The 26,313-nt window shown below is 29.6% G+C and overlaps 4 protein-coding genes across 5 annotated transcripts; 2 read left to right on the top strand and 2 right to left on the bottom strand.

The window, feature by feature from the left end:
* Nucleotides 1-7,573: 7,573 nt before the first annotated feature.
* LOC107917292 (uncharacterized) lies at nt 7,574-7,975 on the bottom strand. Its single transcript, XM_016846658.1, has one exon. It carries the CDS (start codon nt 7,973-7,975, stop codon nt 7,574-7,576), a length of 402 nt encoding a protein of 133 aa, XP_016702147.1.
* A 129-nt stretch (nt 7,976-8,104) lies between these two features.
* LOC121209575 (aconitate hydratase, cytoplasmic-like) lies at nt 8,105-9,609 on the top strand. Its single transcript, XM_041080458.1, has 5 exons — nt 8,105-8,170; nt 8,754-8,918; nt 9,002-9,100; nt 9,187-9,417; nt 9,541-9,609. Exons 1-5 carry the CDS (start codon nt 8,105-8,107, stop codon nt 9,607-9,609), a joined length of 630 nt encoding a protein of 209 aa, XP_040936392.1.
* A 249-nt stretch (nt 9,610-9,858) lies between these two features.
* Nucleotides 9,859-11,222, bottom strand: LOC107917896 (ATP synthase gamma chain, chloroplastic). The gene has a single exon (XM_016847300.2). It carries the CDS (start codon nt 11,112-11,114, stop codon nt 9,981-9,983), a length of 1,134 nt encoding a protein of 377 aa, XP_016702789.2. The 5' UTR covers nt 11,115-11,222; the 3' UTR covers nt 9,859-9,980.
* A 52-nt stretch (nt 11,223-11,274) lies between these two features.
* LOC121205966 (uncharacterized) lies at nt 11,275-14,067 on the top strand. Of its 2 annotated transcripts, none has more exons than XM_041076114.1 (9): nt 11,275-11,572; nt 12,180-12,236; nt 12,403-12,455; nt 12,691-12,742; nt 12,857-12,919; nt 13,010-13,069; nt 13,173-13,203; nt 13,492-13,533; nt 13,646-14,067. In XM_041076114.1, exons 1-9 carry the CDS (start codon nt 11,461-11,463, stop codon nt 13,707-13,709), a joined length of 534 nt encoding a protein of 177 aa, XP_040932048.1. In that variant the 5' UTR covers nt 11,275-11,460; the 3' UTR covers nt 13,710-14,067. The 2 variants fall into 2 exon arrangements, with proteins under 2 accessions (XP_040932048.1, XP_040932051.1); XM_041076117.1 differs by having other exon boundaries at nt 11,345-11,576.
* The last annotated feature ends 12,246 nt before the right edge of the window (nt 14,068-26,313 follow it).

Below are 26,313 nucleotides of genomic sequence, written 5' to 3'. Positions count from 1 at the left end.
ACCAATTCAATAAATTATTAAGTTTCTTAAATTATTTGATAACTCATATTGATTAATTGAACTTGTTAAATTTATGAACTTTATAATTAATTATGTGAAATAACGTAAAATAAAATATGCATAAGCAATAATACATGTACTTGTTATATATATATTTTTTAATTTTGTTGATTTGATTCGCACTTTCTTTCTTTTTCTTTTTTAACATAGTTCTTAATTTTTTTTATTTGATGAAAATTCACGATATGAGTTCTATTGTAAGCTTACAACTATTATCTCTCTATAATAACATGTTGTTTATAGTTGTCTAATAGCCACCTCTCTATAACAAGCAAAATCACCATGGTTATCAAATTCTCAAATATATCACCATTGTTATATAATTTTCTCGTTTTAGTCACCTAGTTTTAGTATGTTTTCATTTTGGCCTTTCACCGTTAATTTGGCTAATGACAATATTATTGTATATTTATTTTAGTCATTCAATTTTAATAAATATTCATTTTGGTCACTCATTTCCTTTTTTTTAGAATTAATTTTATTTTATTTTTAGTAAAAATGAGAAAACATGAGGTTTTACAATATAAAACTTATGTGTTTACAAGGAAGAATATGGGTTTGATAGGGAAAATCATTTTATCTTTTAAATTTCCTTTTAAAAATTAATTTTAGTTTTTTAATGAAAGATAAAAATCATTTTATCTTTTTTAATTTCCTTTAGGTTTTTTCTTTATTAAAATTAATTTTAGTATTTTTCAAAATAATTAAGGAAAAAACCTAGATCTTTATAGGGAATTATCTGGTTTTTATGAACAATTCAATTCCTGTAGATTTTTTATTTTTCAGAAAAAAAGTTAATTAAAAAAAGAGAGGAAATGAATAACCAATATGAAAATTTACTATTGGATAATGAAAATGAGTATACAATAACATTGTTGTTAGCCATATTAACAACAAGTGGTCAAAATGAAACATTGCAAAAATGAGAAAACTATCTAATGGTGGTGCTAATTTGAAAAAAAGAATATTTCAATGACTAATATGAAAATTTAATAAAATTAGGTGACTAATTATAAAATTTACCCTAATATTATTCATGCTTGTTTCCATAGATTAATTAGGAGTATTTCACTTTATTATGAACAAAATAAAAAAAAAGGATTCATAAAATTCGCAATTTCAATGATTAATTTTTATTTATTTATATAAATCAATCGAATCAATATTTAAATCGATATTATATATTATAAAATTTATTAGATTGATTGTGCTATGAACAAATTTTGGGCAAAAAGAAAACTGTGGAGAAATTGAACTGTTTAATTTCATAAATTGCTGGGTAAAGTTTTCTGATATGAACTTGGTGATGGAATATTTATTTAAATGGTTAAAATATAACATCAGTCATTGTACTTGAACAATATTATATATTTAGTCCCTATGATTTAAAAGTTTAAAAATTAAATCTTCTTGTTTTCTTTATTTATTTAAAAATCATATGTCAATCATTAACATCGTTATGTTACGTTTGGCTGGAGTATTATTTTTTACGCAAGTTTTAGCATATGAATTAGAAATAAATTAATTCAATTTGTAATATTTAGCTACCCGCATTATTTATTTTTAGTAAAGAGAAAGAAAAAAAATCACTTATTTTGAAGAAGTTTTGTTAAAAAAAATTCACTTATTTTGAAGAAGTTTTGTTTTTTACATAAGTTTTCGGAGAAAATATTTTATGGGCATTTCTCACCACATCATCCATGGTCCCTTTCCAATTATTTAATAACATTTTAGCAGTTTTTTCCATGTCATTGATACATAATTTTGATAATTTTTTTACTATGAACCTCCAAACCTTGAGGGACCATAAATGATACGATGGAAGGGTCCATAAAATTTTTTTTTGAGTTTTTGCTAGTTCTTTTAGTTTTGAATTTAAATTTAGACTAACTATTTTTTGTTTTATGTCTAATTATTGTAATATATATGTAATAAATAATTTTTTTCTTATATATTTTATTTATGTTTATTAACTTTTAAATCGAAAAAGTAAGATAATCTAACTTTTTATAATTTTAGAGTATACCTAATTATTATTGTATAAGCCTTTCTCTATTTTTATTGTACTTTCTTCAACAGAGTGGGAATCATTCAAGTCATGACATCAAGCTTAAGGGCTCATTATTGACATTTTTAGAGTCCTAGACAAAATAATAAATTAGAATTCTTTTTAAAAAAATTATAAAATGTAATATAATAAAATAAAATATATATTAGTAATAAAATAAAAAATTGAGGCCCCTTTTATTTTGTTTTTTCTCTACACGCAATAAATTAGAAAACTTAAAAAGGCTGAAATTTTATTTTTCACATTAAAACTTAAAAAAATAAAATTTAAACCCCTTTCAACATTAGGTCCTAGACGGCTGCACTCCCCAACTACCCCCCAAGATCGGGCCTATTAGTATGAGGTAGATTTCTTCACACACTCACTACATTGGTGACAAAATTAATATTTCTTCCCATAATATAAAAAATAAATATACATATAATTGTTAGTGGATTATTTAAGGCTTAAATTAAAATTTAGCCTCTGAATTATATATTTTCTCACTTTAGTACTTGAATTATCATTTTCGTCTTAATTTACTCTAAAAAATAAACTTGTCAATAAAAATGTGACATGTGACATTATTATTGGACGCAGATAAATTTTTGTGTAAAATGGAACAAAAATTATAGCTCAAATAACAACATCAAAACAAAACAAAAAAAAAAAGAAAAAAGTTAAATACCAAAATAAATAAAAGGTATAATTTAGGGGTTAGATTGTAATTTAAACTTTTTTAAGTAGAGTACTGCTTTTAAGAAAAGCTTCTTTTATTATTTAAAAAAATAAATTACTTATATAACCCTATCAAATAATATATTTTTATCATTAAAGCTTTGATTGAATGATAAGATGAAGTTATGGTATGTATGAATTTCCTTCAAATTTATTCTAGGTTTAATATTTGTATATATATAATTATAATCGAAACTTTTTAAAAAGTAAAATAGTTTTATTTAAATTTAATTATAAAAAATATCTTAATTTATTTTAATTAGTGTGAAGAACACATTTTGGAAAAACAAGTGTTTTCCTTAACCCTAAAGTTTAACCCCATTCAATCGGAAGGAAAATTTTGTGTCATTTTCATGCCCCCGTTGGTGCCCTTTTTATGAATGGGGCATAAAAAGGTTTCCATTAACTTGATCTATATATAGTAGAAAAGTATAAAAAATTAAAATTTTTGGAGAGATTAAATTATAATAATAGGGGGAAAAGGTAATTAAAGTTAAGGTGTACAAAGATGTAATGAATACTATGAAAACCTTTTGATGTAGAAAAGTTGAGGCTCACTTTCTATGCAACTTGTTTTTAAGGTTATATTAAAATAATGTAGGGAAAAGGAAGCTGAATTTGTTGTTAAAATATTAGCCGAAAGGTATGATGAAGTCAATAAAGATGTGAAATCCACTTGGATTTACAGCCCATAGATATATAGTTTAAGCCTAAGATAGACAAATCCAAATGTGATTTGAAATGCTATACAATGTTTCATGTCAAACCAAATTACACCCAAAGTAGAAAACATAATCTAATTTTAGATTAAGGGGAAAGTTATTGAAGGCATTTAGATACTATATTTTATCAACTTTAACATTCACACATGATGATGATGATGATGAGTAGTGCTGAATTATGTTTGGGTCAAAAGAGGTCGAGAGTTTGGAAAATTTTGATTATGCTCCTTACTGAATTTTGAAAATTTTAATTAGGCCTTCAAATTTTTTTAATAAAAAAAATCAACAAAACATTCTGTTTAAAATCAAAATAATTATAACGGTAAAATTAAAAATTTGATGAATAATTCGGAGACAAAATTGTAAGAATGAAAATGATATATGGGAACCAACAAAAAAAGGTGACCCACATGCATCAACTGGGTTCAAAGAATATGGCAAGGTTGGGAGGGTGAGTGAAAGAGTAGACAGCCTTAAATTTGTCAAAGCGTAAACAAACCAAAGGAAATATTTACCATGATTCGATGCTTTTCAAATCAACTTCTGTTGAAGAACAGAAATGTGTTTTGTTTTCGCTGTTGGCTTTATTGTCAAACATTTTGAGCTGATAAAGATTGCGGATTCATGCGCGACGGTAGACTCATTTCCCTGTGAAAATTAAAAATAGATAAATAAACACATGCTCTCCACTGTGGCGGCCATGAAGCCTACTTTCTCATCTGCCTTTTGCTGGTCCCCTCTTTCTTGTCTTTTTCTAGAGCCGACATCTAGTTGATTGAAAACAAAATGATAAACAAAATTTCTGTAACGAAGATTATTGAATATCCAGCGAATTCAGAATTTCTTTTAAGGGATTAAAATTAAATTATTAAATATTAAATATAAATTTTATTACTATTTTATTCATTTTAAAGAAATTATTTTTCAATTTTTGAGGGCTCAAAAGCATAAATTTCCACTATATTAATTTATAATTTAATTATTTATAAAAGAGTTAAAAATTATAATTTTTTTTTATTTTTGGGAATTAAGATCCCTATCTACCCTTGGACCCTAGTATTAATATTTTGATAAATATTAGAGTAATTTTCTTTTTACTTAAACTTTTCTTACCAATATGAATAAATTGAATTGAATATTTATTAATATTTTAATAATTATTATTATTTAAATCTCATGAATTAAATAGAGATGGCCTTCGACCACTTAACCATTTTTCTGCCAAAAAGTTTGGTGATGAATTTATGTAGGAAAATAACTGGTAAATGTATCTCTGGTTTTTTTATTAAAAAAATAAACTAATCATTGTTGATTAAATTAAAGAGTAAATTGATAATTTTTGTTAAAAATTTTATTTATTTATTTTATTAAAAACTAACATAATTGACGAAATAGTCAAATGGATATATAGGACATACTACATGTACCTTATTATGATGTACAAGGACTAATTTTTAATAATAAAAATAGATTAAATTTTTAACAAAAGAATCAATTTACTTTTTAATTTAATGTACAAATACTAATTTACTCATTTTTTGAGTCAAAGGGGTAAAATATAATCTAACTTTTAATATAAGTGCCTCCATAATGTTTTTACCGAAAATAATAGCATTCAAATCAAACCATCATTAGAAGAAGAAAAAAAAATACTTGTTAAATTTGATCCTAAATTTGATGAGTTCCAGCTTTGGGGATTTTCATTATAAGTACTAAAAATAACTTTTAATTTTATATTATATATTAATATTAAGTGGTTGATTGAGTTAATTTCATTTTTCAATCAGATTTTAACTAAACCAAAAAATTATCAAAATTCATTTCTTTTACAAAACAGTAAATATGAGATATCTTTTTATTTTTTATAAATCTAAATCGTAAGATTTAAAATCAAACTAAAATGAAACTAGCTGACAATTTTCTCCACCAAACTGCCATTAAAGGTGTAAGCATTAGCTTAATTGGTCAAGATGAACAATCATGACTGAAACATGAAAGATTTTAGGACAAGAACAGACTTCCACTTATTATTCTTAAATATACAGCAGAATCTACCTAAGATATTATCACCAACGCTACACATATCTGCGTAATATCATATTTTTTTAAAAAAATTCTACTATTATATTTAAATTTCATATTTAAATTTCAGCACGTTTTCACGTTTCAAATGTAATCTAGACGAATGATTAATGGATACAGTTGTCACTATTCGAACTCGAATGTAATTAAAATGTCCAAAGTCATTGGATGAAGAAATATTGAAAGGGTATGGGAGGTGGGGGAAAGGTAGTACTTTATATCGGATTGAAAATTGAAATTGAAGTTGATGACTCAGAAAGTCATGGGCGGAGCTTTTAGTGTAAAGTTCCATTATTGTTAATACTTTGTGGAAAGATCATTCAAAAGTGTACTAAATCTATGGGTTTAAAAACTAATAAAAGCACAATACTTTCCAAGCATGTGTGCTCTCTTGATTTCCTGAAAACTTTGAACACTATTTGCTTTAGGATTTTTAACAATGTCTAGAAATACATTAAACTTAGATTTGGTCGTTTTTCAGACAAGATCAGCATAAAGGTTTTGGGTAGTTAGAAACTCAGTGCAAAGAGACTACAACTTATCAAATGGTTGAATATAATGCTACTTGGATCCTCAAAGTTAAGACCAGAAATCTGAAACTATATACATGTAAGGCGTATTTGAAAGAATAAATTTGCTAGGAATTTTGTCAGTTTTTGTTACATGTTGTTGCCTTAGGAAGCATAACATTTCAATTTATGACAACAGTTTTGGAGAGCCACAGATGTATCATGCATGATACTAGAGTGGCTTTCAAGAAATAATGAATTAATGTAAGATCATTACATCTCGACTGCTGAGTAAGCAATAGTTAGTTTGATTTGAGTTAAACTGTTCAATTCAGTACTTGTAATGATTGATTCTGATTGGACGCAATGAATGACAAGTTTTATGTTCAAAAACAAATAATGATAGGATTCTCCAAATGGTGATAAGGGTAACATTCAGGCTTCATACAGGAACAATTTTGGTTTTTGGATTGATAGGAGCATTGAAGTACATGATTGGCCACAATAATTTGCTTTGAAAGATAAACAAACAATAATAACATAGATGCAAGTGACTACTAAACTAAGAACCATGAATAGGTTTGGACAGAAATGTTATAAAACAAACAATTAACATATCAACTTTCAACGAAGGAACAGATTCAGAAGATAAGAACAATATCCAGGACATTTACATAAAGGCCTAAACATAAACTTTGGCTGTAAGCAATGCAGTATTCTCCAGACTTCACATTCAGGGATCATTCAGTTGAGAGTTTGAGCTGGATTTCAACTAAGAAGCTTAGTTTTAGAACCCTGGAATCAGCTCTAGTTCCCAAAGTTTCTCTTCATTGAATATTGCATGTTTCTTACTTCTTGGAAATGATACAGCTAAACATAAAGCAACATAGACAGATATGACAAGACAAATTGGTTACTTGAGATTTTAATCTACCAGAAGGATAAATTTCCCCTGTTTTAAAACCTGATTCAACCTCAAATCAGCCTAACTAACAACATTTGGTTCAACAAAAGAAACCAATAGTGTAATTTGACAAATCCCATTTGTCCTTGATCATGAAAAAGATCAGAAACAAGAACAGTAATTTAACATGTGAATGAGAATGACTAATTGTATTTCTTTGATTGACCACTTCATACATGGACAAGAATATTAATGTTGAGTTAAATAAATAAAAAAAACCTCCCTTGAGTTCCCTACTAGAACAAAACATTGGTTTAAATGAACATCAGTAGTTATAACTTACAATTACTTGTGTCATAAACAGAAGCAAACAAATTTTGGGGTCATTCCACCATAATTATAAGCGAAACTTCACATTCAATTTTCATGTAAAATCAATACCACAAAAAGGAAGAAACTTTACAAGAGAATGCAAAGAGAACCCTTTTTTCTTTTAATTCACCACTTTGATTCAATGAGCCACAACAACATCATTGTTTAGCACGTTAATCAACAAATTATCACCATTTCTATTACTTCTACTCTCACTATTACTATCGCTCTCCCTAGATTCTAAACTTTGACTAGAAGCCTGAAAATTGACAAGCAAAATAGATTTGGGAGCCAAAAGCTTCTTCCTTTGGAGACAACATGAACCTCTATAGATCTTGCTAAGGAACCTTGGGATCTGATCAAAATCTGAAATTTGGATCTGGGTTTGGCTTGGACTCAAAGATGGGATCGAGTCAAGTCGAAATAGCTTGAGCTTGTTGGATCTGGCATTGATTTTGGAGTCCCTTAGTTGGGCTAAAGCTCCTGGCTTTAGATACCTGTGGAATGCTTCAGCCTTGAAGGATCTTGAAATGGATTTCATCTGGAAAATTTTGGGAAATTTAGATGGATACGGAACAGTGGAGAAAGTAGTAGATAGATATTTTTTTGGATAAGAAAAAATGGGAGAGTTTTATAAGGGAAAAGAGAAGTGTTTGAGAAGCGGGAAAATATGGGTGGGAAAATTGGAGAAATAGGGCTGAGAAAGAAAGAGAATGTTTTTAGGGCTTTGAAAAAGGTAGGGCGGGAAATCCATGCATAGTTGGACTGAATCACGTGATTTCTCTTGTTTATTAGAGATTTTAAGTAGCAAGAAAACAGGGTTAAGATTTTGGAAGTATGAGGTTTTGTTTATGTAGAAATAAAATTATTCAAAATCTAGTTTTTATTTTTTATTTTTTTGTGCTTTATTAAATTTAAAATCAAGTTGCATCGTATTTTAACATTGAAAAAAATTTTTACAATACTATTTTTTTATCTACAATATTACCTTTTTTTATCGAATATTAAACTTCACTTAATACGTTTGCATCAAGATTTAGAGATAAAAAGAAAATTGAGTCAAGCAAGGAAATGAATCTTTATTTTGTTTGGATAATATATTTTGATGGAATATGGAAAATTAGAGGTTTTCATATATTGATCATAAGTCTAATTTTAAAAGAAAATTCTAGGCTTGGATCTAGGCATCCAAACCACTCAAATGACTTGTTTACTGTTTAAAAATAATAAAAATACTTTTTAAAAATTTTAATGATAAAAATATGCAAGTAAATTGTTCTTATGTTTTTTTTTTTTAAACAACAAAATGGGTCAAGTAGAGGGACTTCAATACCTATGGTAGTCGTCGAAGCAATGATGAGGTAATGGCAAGGGGTGCATTTGCCAATATCCGCTTTGTTAACAAGCTCTTGAAGGGGGAGTTTAGCCCCAAGATAATTCATGTCCCAACAGGAGATAAACTCAATGTATATGATGCTGCAATGGTGCGTGTTAACATCAGTATTTAGAAATACATGACTTAAGCTTAGACCGTATTTAATAAATACGGAATATCATCTACTCGCAGAAGTACGAGGCCACCGGGCAGGACACTATTATCTTAGCTGGATCAGATTATGGAAGCGGCAGCTCACGAGATTGGGCGGCCAAAGGCCCAATGTTAGTGGTGCAAATACATCTAAATACCATGTTTTTTTGTTTCTAGCTCATGTCATCTATCAATATAATTCACCTTTCTTCCCCTTTGTTCAGGGAGTCAAAGCAGTGATTGCTAAGAGCTTCGAGAGAGAATCTGGTCGGTATGGGATCATAACATGTTGTTTCAAGGCTGGAGAGGATGCTGATACACTAGGATTAACAGGTCTCGAGCGCTATAAAATTCACCTACCAAGTAAAATCTGTGAGATAAGAGCAGGCCAAGATGTTACCATCACAACCGACACCAGAAAATCCTTCACATGTTCTGTCCGCTTCAATTCAAAGGTATGTCACGACTCAACAGTTATATGAAGAGAAAAGGGGAGGGTTTTTTGTCAAGCATTCAGGATTGGATTACTAGCTTTATGCATATAAATGTTGCTAACTTGCATGAGAATTAATCTGCAGGTGGAATTGGCTTACTTTAATCATGGTGCAATACTTCCATTCATCATTCAAAACCTTAACAAGGAGTGAAGAAGTGTGTTATACCATATATGTAAATCTTGAATATAGTTATTACAACACATTAATGTTGTTAAAATTCGTAAAAATCGCTGCTTCATTCTCTCTAGTTTCAATCAAATATGTACCGTAGAACAAATGTGCAACACCAAAAGTAACCTTGAAGCACATAAAGTAGTTTAAATTGCAAGTAAAGGCACCATGCTGAACAGTGAGACATAGCATATGGTTGAAGATAAAGGAGCAATGAAGCAAAAAGGATTAGAATCATTGAACAAATTCCTCTTTATTGCAATCATAATCAAAAGACCATGCACTTCATAAGGATATTGGAGAAAAGAAACATACAAGTAAGGAGGAGTAAAAACGGTCCAATTATGAATTTATGCAAGTGCCTCAGCTCCAGCAACAATCTCCAGAATCTCACTGGTTATTTTTGCCTGTCGCTCCCGATTATAGACAATTGAAAGATTCTTCTTCAACTCAACTGCATTATCAGTAGCATTACTCATTGCATTCATCCTAGCCGCAAGCTCACTAGCCAACGATTCCTGCAATGCCCTCAAGATCTGACTGTTCAAATAAAGAGGTATCATGGCATCAAGAATTTGAACCGGATCTTGCTCGAACTGCATAAGAGGAGAAATTGGCCCTCCTTCCACCCTCACTTTATCCCTCTCCACAGCCAGCTTCCCTTCCTTGGTTGTCAACATAAACAACTCATCTTCCACAGCATCAACACAATTCCCATTCACATCAAAAACCTCCCCTCTCACCGACAAAGGAAGCAGAGTACGGATCACCGGATCCGACTTCACCAAAGATACAAACTTTGTGTACACAAGCTCAACCTTATCAACCTCTTCAGTAACAAACAATGAGAAAACATCATCAGCAATCATCTGAGCTTCTTTTGCAGTAGGAAACCCTACTCCTTCAACAAATCTTTCAACCGAAACATCATCTTTCCGACTAAAATAAGAATTACCCTTTTTTCCTACACTAATAACAGTGTAATCCAATCCAAGACCTTTCAAATCCGAAATCCGGGACTCAGCCTTTTTTATCACTGCACTGTTGAAACTACCACAAAGACCCCTATCACCAGTTATAACAACTAGAGCTACTTTCTTAACAAGCCTAATAACAGTTAAAGGACAATCAACATCGTCACATTGTAAACTTTCATTAATAGTGTAAAGTAACTCAACTAAAGCCTCAGTAAAAGGCCTACCGTTGATGACAGCTTCTTGAGCTCTCCTAACCTTTGCAGCAGCCACCAGCTTCATTGCTTCAGTGATTTTTTGAGTGCTTTTTACTGTTTCAATTCGTTTTCGGAGCTCACGAAGGCAGCAACGAATCCGAGTAAAGGGTGAAGGAGATTGAGAGAGGCTTTTTGGTGGTAATCTTTTAGAAAATTGGAAAAATAGGTTTTGGTTAAATTGATAAAAGAGTATATTTTTATTGGAATTTGAAGGTTTTGATGAGACCCAAATAGGTAGATTTGATGAATACATTATTGAGAGAGGGGTTTTTGCAGGGTTTTGGGATTAAGCTTAGAATCCGATCAAAGTAACAAACGATTGTTGTGGGGACTTTTTTCAGTTGTTGTAAGACTCTGTTTGGGCCTCTTTTATTAATAAATGAACCGAGTTTAGATTAAAAGAGAATTATTTTTGAAGTAACAAACAGAGTCTAAAAGACAACCCACGGGTCACTTCCACGTGAATTAGAACTAGAAGACTCAAAACGGCATGTCGTTTTGAGCTACTGTCTGTGTGACCTTAGCTTCACCCTCCAATGTCGCCAAGTCCTTAATTGAAGTTACCAAAAAGCCGAAAAACCGCAGCTTTAGAAGCAGAGATGTCAAAGCTGTTGTCTAGAATTGCTGGGTTTTTCAGCAACAGAACATTCATAGGTGTAGATAAAGCTGGGAACCGTTACTTCACTAGAAAAGAAGAGATTGATGGTATTTGTAAGTGGGTCTCATTCCCTTTTCTTTTTTTAATTTAAAAAATTTCACTCTTATGGATATGGGTATTTGTTGTTGATCCTGTTTGTTCCTTTTCGGTATGGGTTTTTTTACTTGTGATTCTTGTTTGTGTTTTTGAACTTTTTATTTGAGTTATTGGATTATTTGTCTGGGATTTTGAAGAATTGTATGAACATGTGTATTTTGTATTGCATTTCGTGTTTATAATTGTTGCAAATAGCTAGCAATTTGACATCTGGATTCCCCTTTGATTTAATTTTCTTTTAGCTATTGCTTGTTGGGAGATTAGTTTTTTGTTTACGAAATCATGTAGGGTAAGACTTGAAGCCTTCAAGGTCTAGCTAGATATGTTTATTTGATGTCTTTGAGCTGGTTTTTCATTCTTGGTTTTTATGGATTTTTCGAACTATGATGCTATTTTGCTCCAAGGGCCTCGTCTGAATGTGAGGTTTAATCGTAAGGAGGTTTCAAGAAGGAGAAAGTAATAAGGAAAATAGCAGGCCTGGACACCGTATTTGGAATTAATGCAGATTTTTGTTGCCATTACTATTAAGTTTCTTTGACATTGTAGTTTCTGTCTATGTATTAGTAAAGGAGAAAAGATGGTTGGAATTCAAGGGAGAGCAAGATCCAACATCCATCTCAGGTAAGCTTGCTCGCTCTTTTACCCATGTCCATTAATCATAGCATAGAATAGAATAGACAATGATACTCTCGAAGTAACTAACCGGTATGTTTGTTAAAAGCTACCTTAACATGCACTACAATTTTTTTATCCTTACTTATGGTTTCTTGTTGTTCAATTGCTGTAGTTGAATGGATATGTTGGTTGAATGGGCAGCGAAAAGTAGCTCCGACTCCAGAGGTACCTACAAATGCATTATCAAAATTTTTCTCGAAGCACCAAAACTTTCCCTCATCAAAAGATGAAGTGAACCATGATTATACATTTAAATGGATAAATATCTCTTAAACAGATAGCAGATTTGATGAAAACATTTTGATATCAAATCTTTTACTTTGGTTGCAAGTTTTCCGGGTAAGGATCCTGGTGGAATGATTTCAACTCCAATTTGACAGTTTATTGTTTCTATCTTCAGGAAATGATGGAACTTGAAGCAAGGCGTGAACGTGTTAGGCTTAATGTTGCCCGTATGTATTACTAGTACTAGTAGTATCAATTTACACGTCTCGATACTGCATTCTCTGATAAAGATTTGTCTTGCCTTTTTCTTTTTTTTCTTTTTTTTTTTTTTGGGAAAAAAGTTCTGAAGAAGGAAGAAGAAGAAAGGAAAGCCAGAGAAGGCAGTAGGAAGGCTGTGAGCTCGGGTTAGTGTTTAGCTACTGCTTTTGTGTTTCCTCATTCCCTGTTGCTATATTTCATTGTCTAGTTGTTGATAACTATACTGTAACTTAAAGGTAAAGTTGGAGGTCCAGACTTAAAAAGCTTCATTCGGCAATTTCCATCTGCTTCAGAAGGTATTATATTCTTTTACCGAGCTGTGCATCTGTTCTAAAACTTAATCAATATAATTTATCAAAGCTTTGCTGCCAATGTTTTCATTCCGATGTTTTTACTCAGGTGACAAAGTTGAACAAGCATCAGATGGAAGGTAAGAGACAACAAACTGTTTTGCTACTTGAACTAAACATTGCCGAGAATTGAAGCAATAATAATGCTACTTTGTTGAATTCTTTATCACTGTGGTTTTATCTTTTTCCTAATCCAATTCCTATGCTGGATTCCTCTTTCTTTTTAACTCTCCCTGCATTGCACCAGTGAACTTTTTTTTTTTCTCGTAAAATGAGTTACCATTGGAGCTTATTTGTTTTTCTTTTTATCATATCATGATAATTGCTCAATACTATGAATGCTTAAACATCTCGTCTTGTATTTACAGGATCAAAGAAACACATGAAGAAAAAGAAGAGCCAATTCCAGAGTAAGTTTCAGTCCCTTTTCGAAAATATAGCTTTATACATGGATACTCTCAGCTCACTATTCTTGCTAACACGAATTATGTGTTCTTTTATCCTCCTATCTATTTTTTTCAGGTCTTCGGAACCAACAGGATCTGGTGCAACCTATAAGCCGGGAACATGGCAACCACCAACATGACGATAATCAATGCATGTTGAGAGCTATTTACGGCACCATAATGCCTACATTTCTGCCCTTCGATCCATACCACAGAATCTACTCTGAGATAAACCACCATTGTTGTCTGGTGAAGCCTCAATTTTGGCACTCTAAACGAACACATTCTTTAGTGGATCACATTTAAAATTGATTTTCATTTTTGGGTTTTGATAGATGATGGTTGGTATTCAGATTTTATCCATCAATGCATGATTTCAGGGCTAATCCTAAACCTTTTCTTCATGTTGTAGAGGTGATAAAATATTGCTAGTATTCTTTTGGTCCACTTCTCTTGAACATTTGAACATAGACAATACTATACTATTCATTAGTCTTAGTTTTGGTTCAAAAAGAACTGTCTGAAAGAGCTTAAGAGCATAAATAGCTCTGTTTAGCAATGCTTTATATCTTCCTTTAACTAGATTATGAGTAAACTTGTTCATGGGTTGGGCTACTTGCTCAAGCCTGGAAGTTCACTAAAAAATTGGAGGGTTTTGATAAAATACGAGGCTTGAAAAATGAAATTTGGGTAAAATTTAAGGCCCTTTTTTATATGAGCTAGGCTTTGGGCAAGAATTTTTTTAGCTTGAGTTTGACTTGACTCAACCTGTTCTAAATATTATATTAATTATATATGTTAAATAATAATTATATTTATTTATATTTATTTTTATATTAAATCATTAATCCAATAACAATTAAATCCATTGCCCAAGGCTTGAAAAAAATTTACCCAACTAAATAATTCAACCCAAAATATAAAATTTTAAAATTTATATTAAATACAATAAAATATTTATTATATTTATTTCTATTTTTTAATATAATAAAATATTTATTATATTTATGGTAGGGTTTCTAAATATAGATAAATTTTAATGTATTTTTATCGTGTTAGAAAACATTTATTTTAGTTTTTTTAGTGCATTTAGTGTATTATATTTTTAAACAAATTTAATTTTAAATAAAAATTAATCTAAAAAAATCAAATATGGATAAGCCAAGTTAGGCTCGAGTTTGCTTTTCTTAAATCAACCCGAATTTAAAAAAATAAGTCTATTTTTTGGATGAGATTGAGTCTAAGCTTAAAAAAGTGACCTAAATATCTTACATCAATTCGGGGCATGAATACCTCTAATTATGTTTTGGGTTAGCTAATTTGCAAAGAAAACAATCTTCTTTTCATGGTATAAGACTTGATAAGCTAAGTCTACTATTTAACTTCCATTTTTTTTTTAAATGTGAAAGTATAAATTACAAAGAGCGTTCCACTGTGGCTCTTCATCCTATCCGGCTTTCCACCACCAGTCGCGTGGTGGTTCTGGCGGCATTCGCCTTCTCTTCACTTTCTCTTTCGCTTGAGGTTGACAATTGAGCCCTTTTGTTGAGTCCGTGGTGGCCGGGGATTTTGGGGCGAAATTAAAGTATATATTTTTATAATAGTAAAAATATAATTTTATAATTTTAATATTTTATATCTTTATAATTTTTAAAAAATTAAATTAAATATTTATTATTTTTAATGCTAAAGTATAAATTTTATCATTATTAATTTAAAATTTTATAAACTATAAAATAACTTAAATAAAAAAATTTTATTTTTGAGGCCCGAGCCCCTGTCAACCGCACTAGATTAGCCACTCGTGGTGGCTCATCCCCAACCTATTTTTAGCTTTTTTTACAGTTGTTGTTTCAAGTTTACAATATCATTCTATTTAAAGGTGATAGGAGAGAGGGCTTAGCAAGGGTGGCTTTCACATCAAGGTGGCTATGCTGGCCTCGATGGTGTGTCCACTAATGTGATGGACATGAATCTTCCTTTCCTTCATCTTTTATCAACAATGAAAGGCTAATTCAAGTATGATTATGAGTCTCGATTTGTAAAGCACTACAATAATAATAAAGAGAAGGGTAAGGTTTGTAAAAGTTTGGTTATTAAATGTTGACAAAGATGTGGGTGTTTATAAAATTTTCAAACAAATACTTTTGAGACTGAGTTTCCTTAGAAGAGTAATTAATTTTCTTAAAACCATTAAAAAAAAAAACTTCCAGAAAGTTGTCACCGTCGTGCCAGGACATGCAGGCACCATTTCAATTTTACTACTTTTTTACCTATTCAAACTTTGCTTTCTACTCCAAAAACAAAAAGGAATTCTAATAATTATTTTATAATTAAATTAGTTAAGCAATTTTTCATTATTTAATCATAAAATTTTTAAATATAGTTTCCTCCTTTTCTTCATTATATATATTAGTCAACTAGTTCACCAATAACTATTATTTAAAATGTGAAGTGGCAAAAAGTTCTAAAAAAAAATCAAAATACTATATAATAATAATATATATAAAAAATCAAAAGAAATAGCTAAACATTTATATTATTATTTTCTTCTCCTTTTCTTAACCAAACAATTCTCAACGGAAAAATGATTTTGGGAACCTTTTATTTTCATTTAAAAGTTTAATTCAATTTGAATTTATAATTGAAATTTAATATGATTATTGAATATAGGTGAAGTAGGGATGAAAATTTAATTATGTGTGGAATAATTTGCTAATTAAGTCAAAAGTTTTAGAATATTTCAAATTTTACTATGCAGATTTTGTGGAATGGGGTTCTTACACAAAGGTTTAAGCCTGTTAAAGGGATCCGTTGAAGATGTCTTCTACCTCTATACCTTTTTGTGTTTTGTATGGAATAGTTGGGACATGATATTCATTCAACTACTTCCAGTGGTAGATGGTTTCCTATTCGATTATCTCAATTTGGGCTGGAGTTATCCCACCTTTTCTTTACTGATGATCTGATCATCTTTTCCAAAGCAATTTTGAAACAAACTCGATTTCTCAAGGAAACTTTGGATAGTTTTTGTGCTTTTTCGGAGCATCGGGTTAATGTCTGCAAGACTAATATTTTCTTCTCTAGTGGAGTTGACGAAGAGCTAGGTAATAGGATAAGCACTCTACTTGGATTTCAAATGGTACAAAATCTCAGAACATATCTGGGAGTGCCTTTGTTTCATGGTAAAATAACGAGCAATACTTTGAGGTTTGTGGTTGAAAAGGTTCGCAGTAAATTGCATAATTGGGATTCCAGTCAACTTTCTCTTGCGAGCAGAATTACTTTAGTGCAATATGTGCTCCTGATAAAAAATTGAAGCGGAGGAAGCGAAAGAAGGATCGTATTCAAGTTGTTCGACTCGAAAGAAAAGATTTGAATATGATATGAAAGGAAGAAATAAACAAAATTAGTAATAAAGAAATCGAAAAAAGTAAAAGAAGAAATTTGAGAATAAAGAACAAATAAAAATTATAAATAAATAAGAAATAGATATTAAAAAAATAAAATGGAAGATGGAACAATAAATCGATGGATGGATAAAAGGATAAATGTCTAATTGAATCCTTTGAGATATAAATCCCAACAAATTTAATTAATGGCTCTAATCATCTCTACAACAAATAATCCTTGGCAATTTGAAGGGTAAAGAATGAATTCTCACAACCCCTTGAAGAAAATCGAAAAGAAAACTACTTCTAAAAATCACAATAAAGAAATCTTGCACAAAGAAACTAATTCTCATAGTTAAAAATTTTATTAATGAAAACAATTGTCTGTTTAATGAACAATGAAGAAGCCTTTATATTGACTATCTTTCTTGTTTGCCTAAGAAACAAAAACTCCTAAACAACTTAAAATACTTAAACAATATCCAAATTTCGAAATAAATAAAACCTAATAAATATAATATTAGGCTCATATATAATAAAAATTAAGCCTAAAATCGAATCCAATATGATTTAAACTTGAATTAAAAATCCGAAACTTATAATTTCCGTCATAATCCCATCTAGAAATTCTGTTCGCGCTGTCTTTACTAAAACGGTCATAACTTAAGCTGCTAAACTCAAAATTGAGTGATTCAAAATGCGTTTTGAAACTAAAAGATAGATCTTCAAACATTGTGCAGACATCCAAGCCTTATATAACACCTCATACCCAACCTAGACATTATAGTCGAATCCTGATAAATTACATATGTACGTTTGAAAACCAGAAATCTAAAATTTGGAAATATTTTGTAAAACAATACTTGGTAATAATATTTCCAATTTTTAAAGTAAAATTGTCTTATTCGGTTACTTCATTTTAATTTCAAAAAAAACACACATAAAATTACTTAATTTTGCAACGGGAACCTCAAGTTAAAACAAAGTTTTGAATATCATAATTTGGTTTTGAAATTCAATGCATTGCAATTTGAATTAAAATAATCTACAACATTAAAGCAGTTCAAAATGAAAAATAAAATCCTAAACATAAACAATCCCTAAATGTCCAAAAACAATCCAACAGAAAATAATATTTAAACTGAACAGAGTAATTAAAAAAAACAAACATAAAGTGATTTTACGGCTTAGTGTGTAACACATCACAAACAACAAGTCATTAGCATGTAAATTAACATATAGTATTTCAGATTTATGCTCAGATATAGAATCAGATATATTTTCATTAACAGAAACAGATGCAGAATCAGATCCTACTCCCATCCGCTACACTCCATCTCTGATCATCCTCACCCACCAATTAGGGTATCAAGTATCCATCTAAACCCACGCACCAATAAATGAGCGTATGTCACTTTTCAATAGTAGTGTAGTCAAGCTACCAGTTAATAATATGCGGTAAATCGCCAGAAGCATATATACATGGCTGAGCCACTAGAACATATATATGTGGTTTTAAACCACCAGATAAGGCAAATAATTAAACTGCCAACATTTCTTTCATCATAATATATCCCAACCCAATGCACATGTACATAGTAACAAATAATCAGTATACATATGTCATGCATACTTTTCGTATGTAATCATACTTTTAGAATTGTTAGAACACAGATCATACATATATGATTCACATACCTTAATCATATCACCTACAGAAGCATATTAACATATATCATGTTTTCAAGACTTATTTAAGCAATATGAACCCTAAGGATAGTCTAAATATGAATCATAGATCAAAACGACCCTACGTGAATTTCCAAAAATTAGGCTCACACAACCAAACTAGCTCAGCCCATGTGATCCACATGGCCTACATATACCCCAAACAACCCAGACCGTGTGGTACATATAGTTTGGCACATGACTATGTGACGTCAACAGTGGGGTTTTTGGCTTTTTGTTGTTTACTATTTTTACGAGATCGAGTCACACACCTAAATATTCTGATGTGAAACCAACAACACAAATACTAGAATCTAAAATCGGTATTTAACAAGCTCAAATCAATAATGATTCTCTAAAACTAACATGTTAAATCGACAACATATGCCAAGCGGTAGTCCTAACATCACCAATTAACCACAAGCCCAATTAACAATTACATACCTAAAACGAGCAACAACTCTCAACAATAATTAATTTACTAGAGGAACGATTGTCTCAAGATCCTAACCTAAACAAAGATTCACATATATTAAATCTACGCCACACAAAAATAATAAGTTCATCCTTCAAAAACCTCTTTTAAAATCCAGTAGCAAAACACTTACGCACAACTGCACGAAAGATTAATAGTGCGAAAGGTAGAACACAAAGAAGCAGATTTCTAGCACGAAGGTAATAATAATGAAAGAATAAGAGGGAACAAAGATTGTATCACAAGAAAGGCGTAAGGAAGAAGAAAGAAAGAAAATAATATAAAATAAAATAAAATAAAAACAAGAAAGAAAAGAAAGTAACAGACATGAAAAGAAGAGAAAGTAGTGGACGGTAGCAGTGAGGGAAACTTATGGGCAGTTTTGAAAAATAAATTTCAGAAAGAAAAAAAATTAAACTAACCACTTACCTACTAACCTAATCCTTCATCTAAATAGATTTTTGTTTTTTTTTTTTTTATGTTTCAACCGAAATACTACTATATGGATGGCACATTGAAAAATTAGCAAAAATTATTCCCATTTGCTCACGTAAGGATTCAAACACAGGACCAAAAAGTTAGCTGAAATCTTACCACTGAACCAACATGTTTGTTTTTGCCAACAGATGCGCACAAATAGTTTTTAACCTAGATACTCAAACTTAGGGGTTTTAGACAAAATTTAGCCAAAATATCAAGGAAAGGATTTGAACCCAAAACCTCACATACACTACTCACAACACTTAACCACTAAACCAAATTAAATCACTTATCAATTTCTAACAATTCAAAAACTTAAAATTTTGGGGCATTACACATAAATCCTAGATCCTATCCAAAAATTCGTTGCAAGTTGACTAATCTTTTCAGTTTGGAAATTGTCAGCTTGGTTGAATTCATGCATGTATCATTCATCCAAAAATTCATGCATGTATCGTTTTCTCGAAAAGATTCATCCTTATATATTGCCTTTAATTGAATTTTGGTTTGATTTGCTTGGCCTTTGACCTTGTTGTTGGGCCTTGAGGTAGTATAAGCCCATCACATCTATGGGTCTAAAATTGGGCCTTGAGACTCGCATTAGCTTCTTTCTATTCCTAATTATACTTTATGCAGTCCATAATGTTACCCAAATGTATTTGTGAGGAGATCGAGTGTATAGACAGGCAATTTATTTGGAGAGCATCGAATGGTATGAAGAAGATGACTTTAGTTAATTAGGATTTTTTGTGCCAACCTTGTGTTTGTAACGACCTTGGAATCTGACACTTGGAAGACAAGAATGCTTCATTTTGTATTAGGTTGTGGGTTTGCTATAGTCTCAAAGGACAATATTTTATGGGTTCGTGTTCTTCGATTGATGTATATCATAAAGGAGAGGATGTCAGATAGTATAGCGAGAGGAAGATGTTCATTCTTTTAGAAGGCCCTTGTTAAGGTATGACATTTACTTCGTGAGAATTTAGTGTGGTCTGTGAGAGATGGTCGATCTATTTAATGTTGGAAGGACTATTGGATTCCGCACTTAGGGCCATTGTTTAAACGAATACCCTTTCATGGAAATCTTGTATCAGATTATCAGCTTAATGAAATGGTTACGGGAGAGGGTACGTGGAATCTTGAATTGTTTCGTGTTTGGATATCAGAAGATTTTGTTAAAAGAATTGTGATCATTCTAGCTCCTCATCCATCAATAGGACTAGACTGGATCACTTGGTTAAACACTCAAACAAGGTCTCTGTTTATTAAAAGTGCGTATTGAGCTATTTAAGAGAGTTCGTGGCATGTTAAAGTAAGGTTGTGGAAAGTCCCTTGGATGTATAAATGACCACAATGAGTTCGAGTGTTCCTCTGGCTCGTCTTCAAACAATGGCTCCTTACTAATGAGGAAAAAGTAAGATGGGGCATTGGACAAGATCACTCTTGCTCGTTTTGCCATAATGAGTCAGAGGATATTTTACATGTGCTTAGAGATTGCTTAGCTGCAAAAGAGGTTTGAAGTGAGGTTGTGTTTTTCAGTCAATAAGGTAGTTTTTTTTTTCCAAAAATCTACTTGAATTGTTCGAATATAACTTAAATGATTACTTATGGATGCCTAGTGTAGGGGTTAGTTGGTCTTGCCTTTTTGGGTTACTTGCTTAGCGTATCTGGAAAAATAGAAACCTTTTCACTTCTCAAGGAATAACTTGGAGCCTTCGTGAAATTATAAAAGTCTCTATTAGTTGGGTGAAACAATATGCTTTGGTTCATATGAAGACCCCACCTGGATAGCGCGAAATTGATTCAGGTCCTTCTTATACAGGTAATTGGTGCCTCTTACATACTAATGGGGCATCAAGTCGAGTGTAGGCCTTGTTTCTACAAGGGGAGTTTTGCAAGATCATAAAGGAGAGCGGGTCCTTGGATACAATCATTATTTGAGGAGTGTTAGTGTTTGATGTTAAACTATGAGGGGTTTTGGATGATCTGGTTCTCTTTCACAGGCAAGGACTTAACAAAGTGATGATCTACATTGCTAGCTTTGAGGTGGTCAAAGCTATTTATGATGAGCAATTGATAGTTTCAAATTCAACCTTGATAAGGAGGATTCTTCAAGTTTTAGACTTATTGGACAATAGAGATTAAGGTATGTTCTTAGGGAAAAAAAATAAAACTGCAATAGAAAAGAAGGTGTTCGAGTTTTTAACAAAGTTCTTGGAGAGCTTATTGTTATTTTAAAATTTGGTACAGCAAGTGAAACTTTTTCATAGTAGTTTAATATAATTATTTGTTTATCTTTCAAGAAAAAAAAGAAAGAAAAGAAAATCAAAAGCTTTACTTTATATTTTTACCAAACAAGGTAGATTGCTTCAATACCAAACATTTTCTTTTATTTGTCAAAGGGAGCCTTTAAATTTAATATAAGAAACATGTGTCATGAGATGAATCTGGCTACTTGCTATACATTTTTATTATTTTCCTATTACTTTTGCTTATTTCTCACTCCTATTTCTCATTTTTTGAATACTGACATAATTTAAATATATTTTAAAAATTAAGGATTTGTTTGAATTTAATAAAAAAAGTTCTCTGAATGGAATGATAAGAATAATCTTTTAAAAAAAAAAGGCAAATATACCGGGAAAAAAAGGGTAGATTTGGACAAAAAAAATATGGAACTTTTTTCCTCCATTTATGGTTAATGAATAATGATTTTTTTTTGAAAAATAATGTAAGAAAGTTGAGAAATAAGTTGTTAAGATATAAAAAAGTTGATTTTGTTTGAACAGCTGGCTCTTGTTCATGGTTTCCCATTACAGATCTATAATATGGCAGACACAACATGTAATGCAATTAAGGTTGCTATCAAAACAAACCCAAAATAAAATTTTGGGAAAACAGTGTTGAAAGATGTAACATCTTTTGTTTTAATGTCTAAGCTACATCACCATGTTTCACATCATCATTTAAAGTTGATTAAATATAAAAAATTATTGATATTATCGATTAAGTATTGATTCGGTTAACATCGACATTATTATTTATAGAAAAAAATATAAATTCAAATGTGTTAAAGCATGTTTATATTTTTATTTAAAATATATTATATATAAAAATTAAAAAAATATTGATTATTTTATTTCTTCTAGATAACCCCACAAAAAATCATATATTTAAAATAATTATATACTCAGGATGGACACATTCAATAAGATTTCTTTTATTAGGTAGGCTATAATAGTAATTTTCAGAAAAACAAAAATAATATTATTGGTTAAGCAATTAGTAAATAAAAGTGGGATAGTGACCCAATGTTAATCCATTGAAATCATATGGCACGAGAGAATATATATTTAATTGTCCAATTGGAATCATAAAATGTCCTAATCAAGTACTATTTAGAGCGTTGAGGGCATGGCCTATTCTTTGGGTCCATTTTGATCATCACGCCAATTTATAGATAAGCCTCTACAGTGGTTGGTCAAATCTTGTGGTACATCTTTATATCATGCATTTTTTTAAGGATAGTTATTTTTATTTATCTTATATTACATTTAAATTATTTATGTTTGAAATATTATGTTTTAGTCACTTACGTTATTATTTTGTTATAAAGTAGTCACTCTATCGTTAAGCTCCGTTATCTCCCTAATTACAATTCTATGTGGCAGTCAAAATGAGTTTTAAATGCCAACTTGGATGTCCAATTTGGATAAGAATAGTTTTTATAGTCAAAATGAAAAAGAAAAAAAAAGGGAGACGAACAATTTTTTTCCAGTTCAAAGTATAATTAATTTAAAATTTTTAATTAATTAAATTTATTTAATTAAATACCTATTCTCATACCAATTGGACATCCAAGTCAGCATTTAAAACTTATTTGGACTGCCACATAGGATTGCCATTAGAGAGATAATAGAACCTAACGGCAGAGTGACCACTTTGTAACAAAACGATAATGTAAGTGACTAAAATGTAACATTTCAAACATAAGTGATTAAAATATAATCTGAAGCAAACAAAAGTGATTATTTTTGTAATTTACTTTTTTTAATATATTTAGTTTTTATTATTAATTTATTTATCTTCTGAAATATATTTTTTAGCATCCAGTTAATTTGTTTTCATTAATTTCATCAAATAATTTTTAAATTTTTTTATTTTATTTAAATGTGTAAAATATTTGTCTAACTATAAAAAATGCTAGATATATATACTATAATTTTATAGATCTATAAAAAAAATTTGTCGTAAATTATAGTTATATTTTTAATTTAATTCATCAACAATTTCAAATATTAAATTTAAGCTTAAAATATGTTTTTATTTTATCTACTTACTTAGGTAATATGTTTATAAGGTTAAAAAGTATTAACTTATATGTCTCTATCTTTGCTTTGTATCAAATTAATTTCTAATATTTAATTTATATTTAATATTTTTTTTATTTAAAATGAGGTCTAATTAGATACAAATCTAAACATAATGATTTTTCTTAAATACAAGGACATAAGTAAAAACAAAATAAAAGCCCATGTTCTCTGCAATAACTACCAAGGAAAATTAATATCTTGTATTTATTATTATTATTATTGAATGCTGTTTAGTCTAGTTGGGTAGAGCATGCCTAATATTAACATATACCATTTTTTTTTATTTTAAATTTTGATTTGACTTTGACCTTAGCTGTAATTAGTTAAAAACTCAAAAAGTTTAAAAAAAAAAAAACTAGGAACAAAAGGACAATAAAATGTACAGAAGAACGACCTTTCAATTGTCCTATGGCTGCTGCCGACAAGTCAAGGAATTAAAAATAATATAATATATAAAAAAAGAAAACTAATCTCCCAGTTTCACATTTCATTTTTTATTTTTATTTTAAGGTATTGTTAATGGGTTAATATTTGGTAAATGGATAGTATATTTTTTTTATGCTACAAATAGTTCTAAAAATATAGATATATTTATTTTTTAATATTTTATTATATTCTTATAAGATATTTGATAATTTTTAATATTTACTTGTAAAATTTAAAAATTTCGCTGATAAATGTATCAAATATTATTTCATTGTAATATATATTATTTATCTAGATCTAACTTTGATCTTATAATATCTTAAATGTTAAAATATGCAACAAATTTATGTACTTTTTATACGTTTCGAATTTAGTCTTTATATTTTTATTTTAATAAATTTAATACTATTTTTTAAATTTAAAATGTAAATTCAATTGTAAACAACGTTGAAAATTATTTTTATTAAATTCATATTTATTACAATGTCAATTTTTTTAATTATATAGCTACCAAGTGATTTTTTCTATTTTTAGATCTTACATTAGCGAATTTAATGGAATAATTTTAACCATTTTAATAATTAAACTTAAATTTTAAAATATAAAAAATAGAGAAATTAAAATTTTAAAAATAAAAATAAAATTACTAAATGTCAAAATCCGAAAAGTCAAAGCTTTTACTCATTAAATCAATTAACTTTATTTCAAGTTTAGATCTAAAAAATAAAATTAGGGAACTTTGCATTTATTTTAGTGATAAATAAACTTGAAATTTCTAATGGATTTTAAATTTAAGAGTTTCTTTTTTTTTTATGGGGATGAGACGAGAAAAGGCAATTGTTTTTTTTTTTGCTTGAAAGGCGGGCATGGAATAATTTTGACATTTTCTTACTTCGCTCCGCCTCGTCTCAAAAATTTGAAATTACTATTTAACCATACATGTTTAACTTTTAAGAAAATAAACGTTAATTATACATTATACAACGAACATTAAAATATTTAGATGAGATATTCATAGATTATGCTTCAATTCTATATACGTGAAATGCACATTAAAATTATTAAAAATAAGAGCGATATAACAAGATGGTTGTGAATGTATCCAATAATAAAAACAAATAAATTAAATCTTAGATCTAACTTAAATTTTATAATATCTTGATTACTAATTTTAAACATATTCAAATTGATAAAAGAAAAAAAAAGTAAATTGAGTTGAAAAATTGATGTATGATTTATAATTTTAGTGGAATAAGAAAATTGAAAATTGAATAAAAACAAAAATCAAAATCATATTATACTTTTGGGGAAACTTAGGATACCTTTTGAATAATAAAAAAAGAGAGAGATCCTTGAAATGTTGCATTGAAAGTGGGGGGGGGGGGAATCATAACTATAGATGGATCCATTTTTAAAACAGAGCAACACTTTTAGCACTCACGAACTTTCTCATCGCCTCACACCTGCACCATCACTGCACACAAAAAGCTCCCTTATCACTTCTCTCGCCTTTCATCACCTTCACCCCCACTTTTTTTTTTCTTTTCTATATCATATTTATATTTGTTTTGAAAAATTACGTCTATAATTACAAGTAATAAATTAGAAACATTGTCAAATTAAAAGCTCATAATTGATAAGTTTTCAAAATAAAGTTATAGATAAGCATTAGATGTGTATATGTATCGAGTTGGTTGAAGTCTGGTTCTAATTTTTAAATCACAGGCTCGTTATTAATTCAGCAAGTTCGCTTGATAAACTCATTTTATATATTTTTATTATTAAAATTAAATTCAGATCAAATAAGATGAGCTACTCAACTCATGGACAAATTTAATAAACGATACCTTTAACTTCCCTTTAAATATTT

This window comes from Gossypium hirsutum, chromosome A01, assembly GCF_007990345.1.
Source record: "Gossypium hirsutum isolate 1008001.06 chromosome A01, Gossypium_hirsutum_v2.1, whole genome shotgun sequence".
NCBI lineage: Eukaryota > Viridiplantae > Streptophyta > Magnoliopsida > Malvales > Malvaceae > Gossypium > Gossypium hirsutum.
The sequence above is the reverse complement of the archived record's forward strand: the minus strand, read 5'-3'. Positions and strand labels throughout refer to the sequence as shown.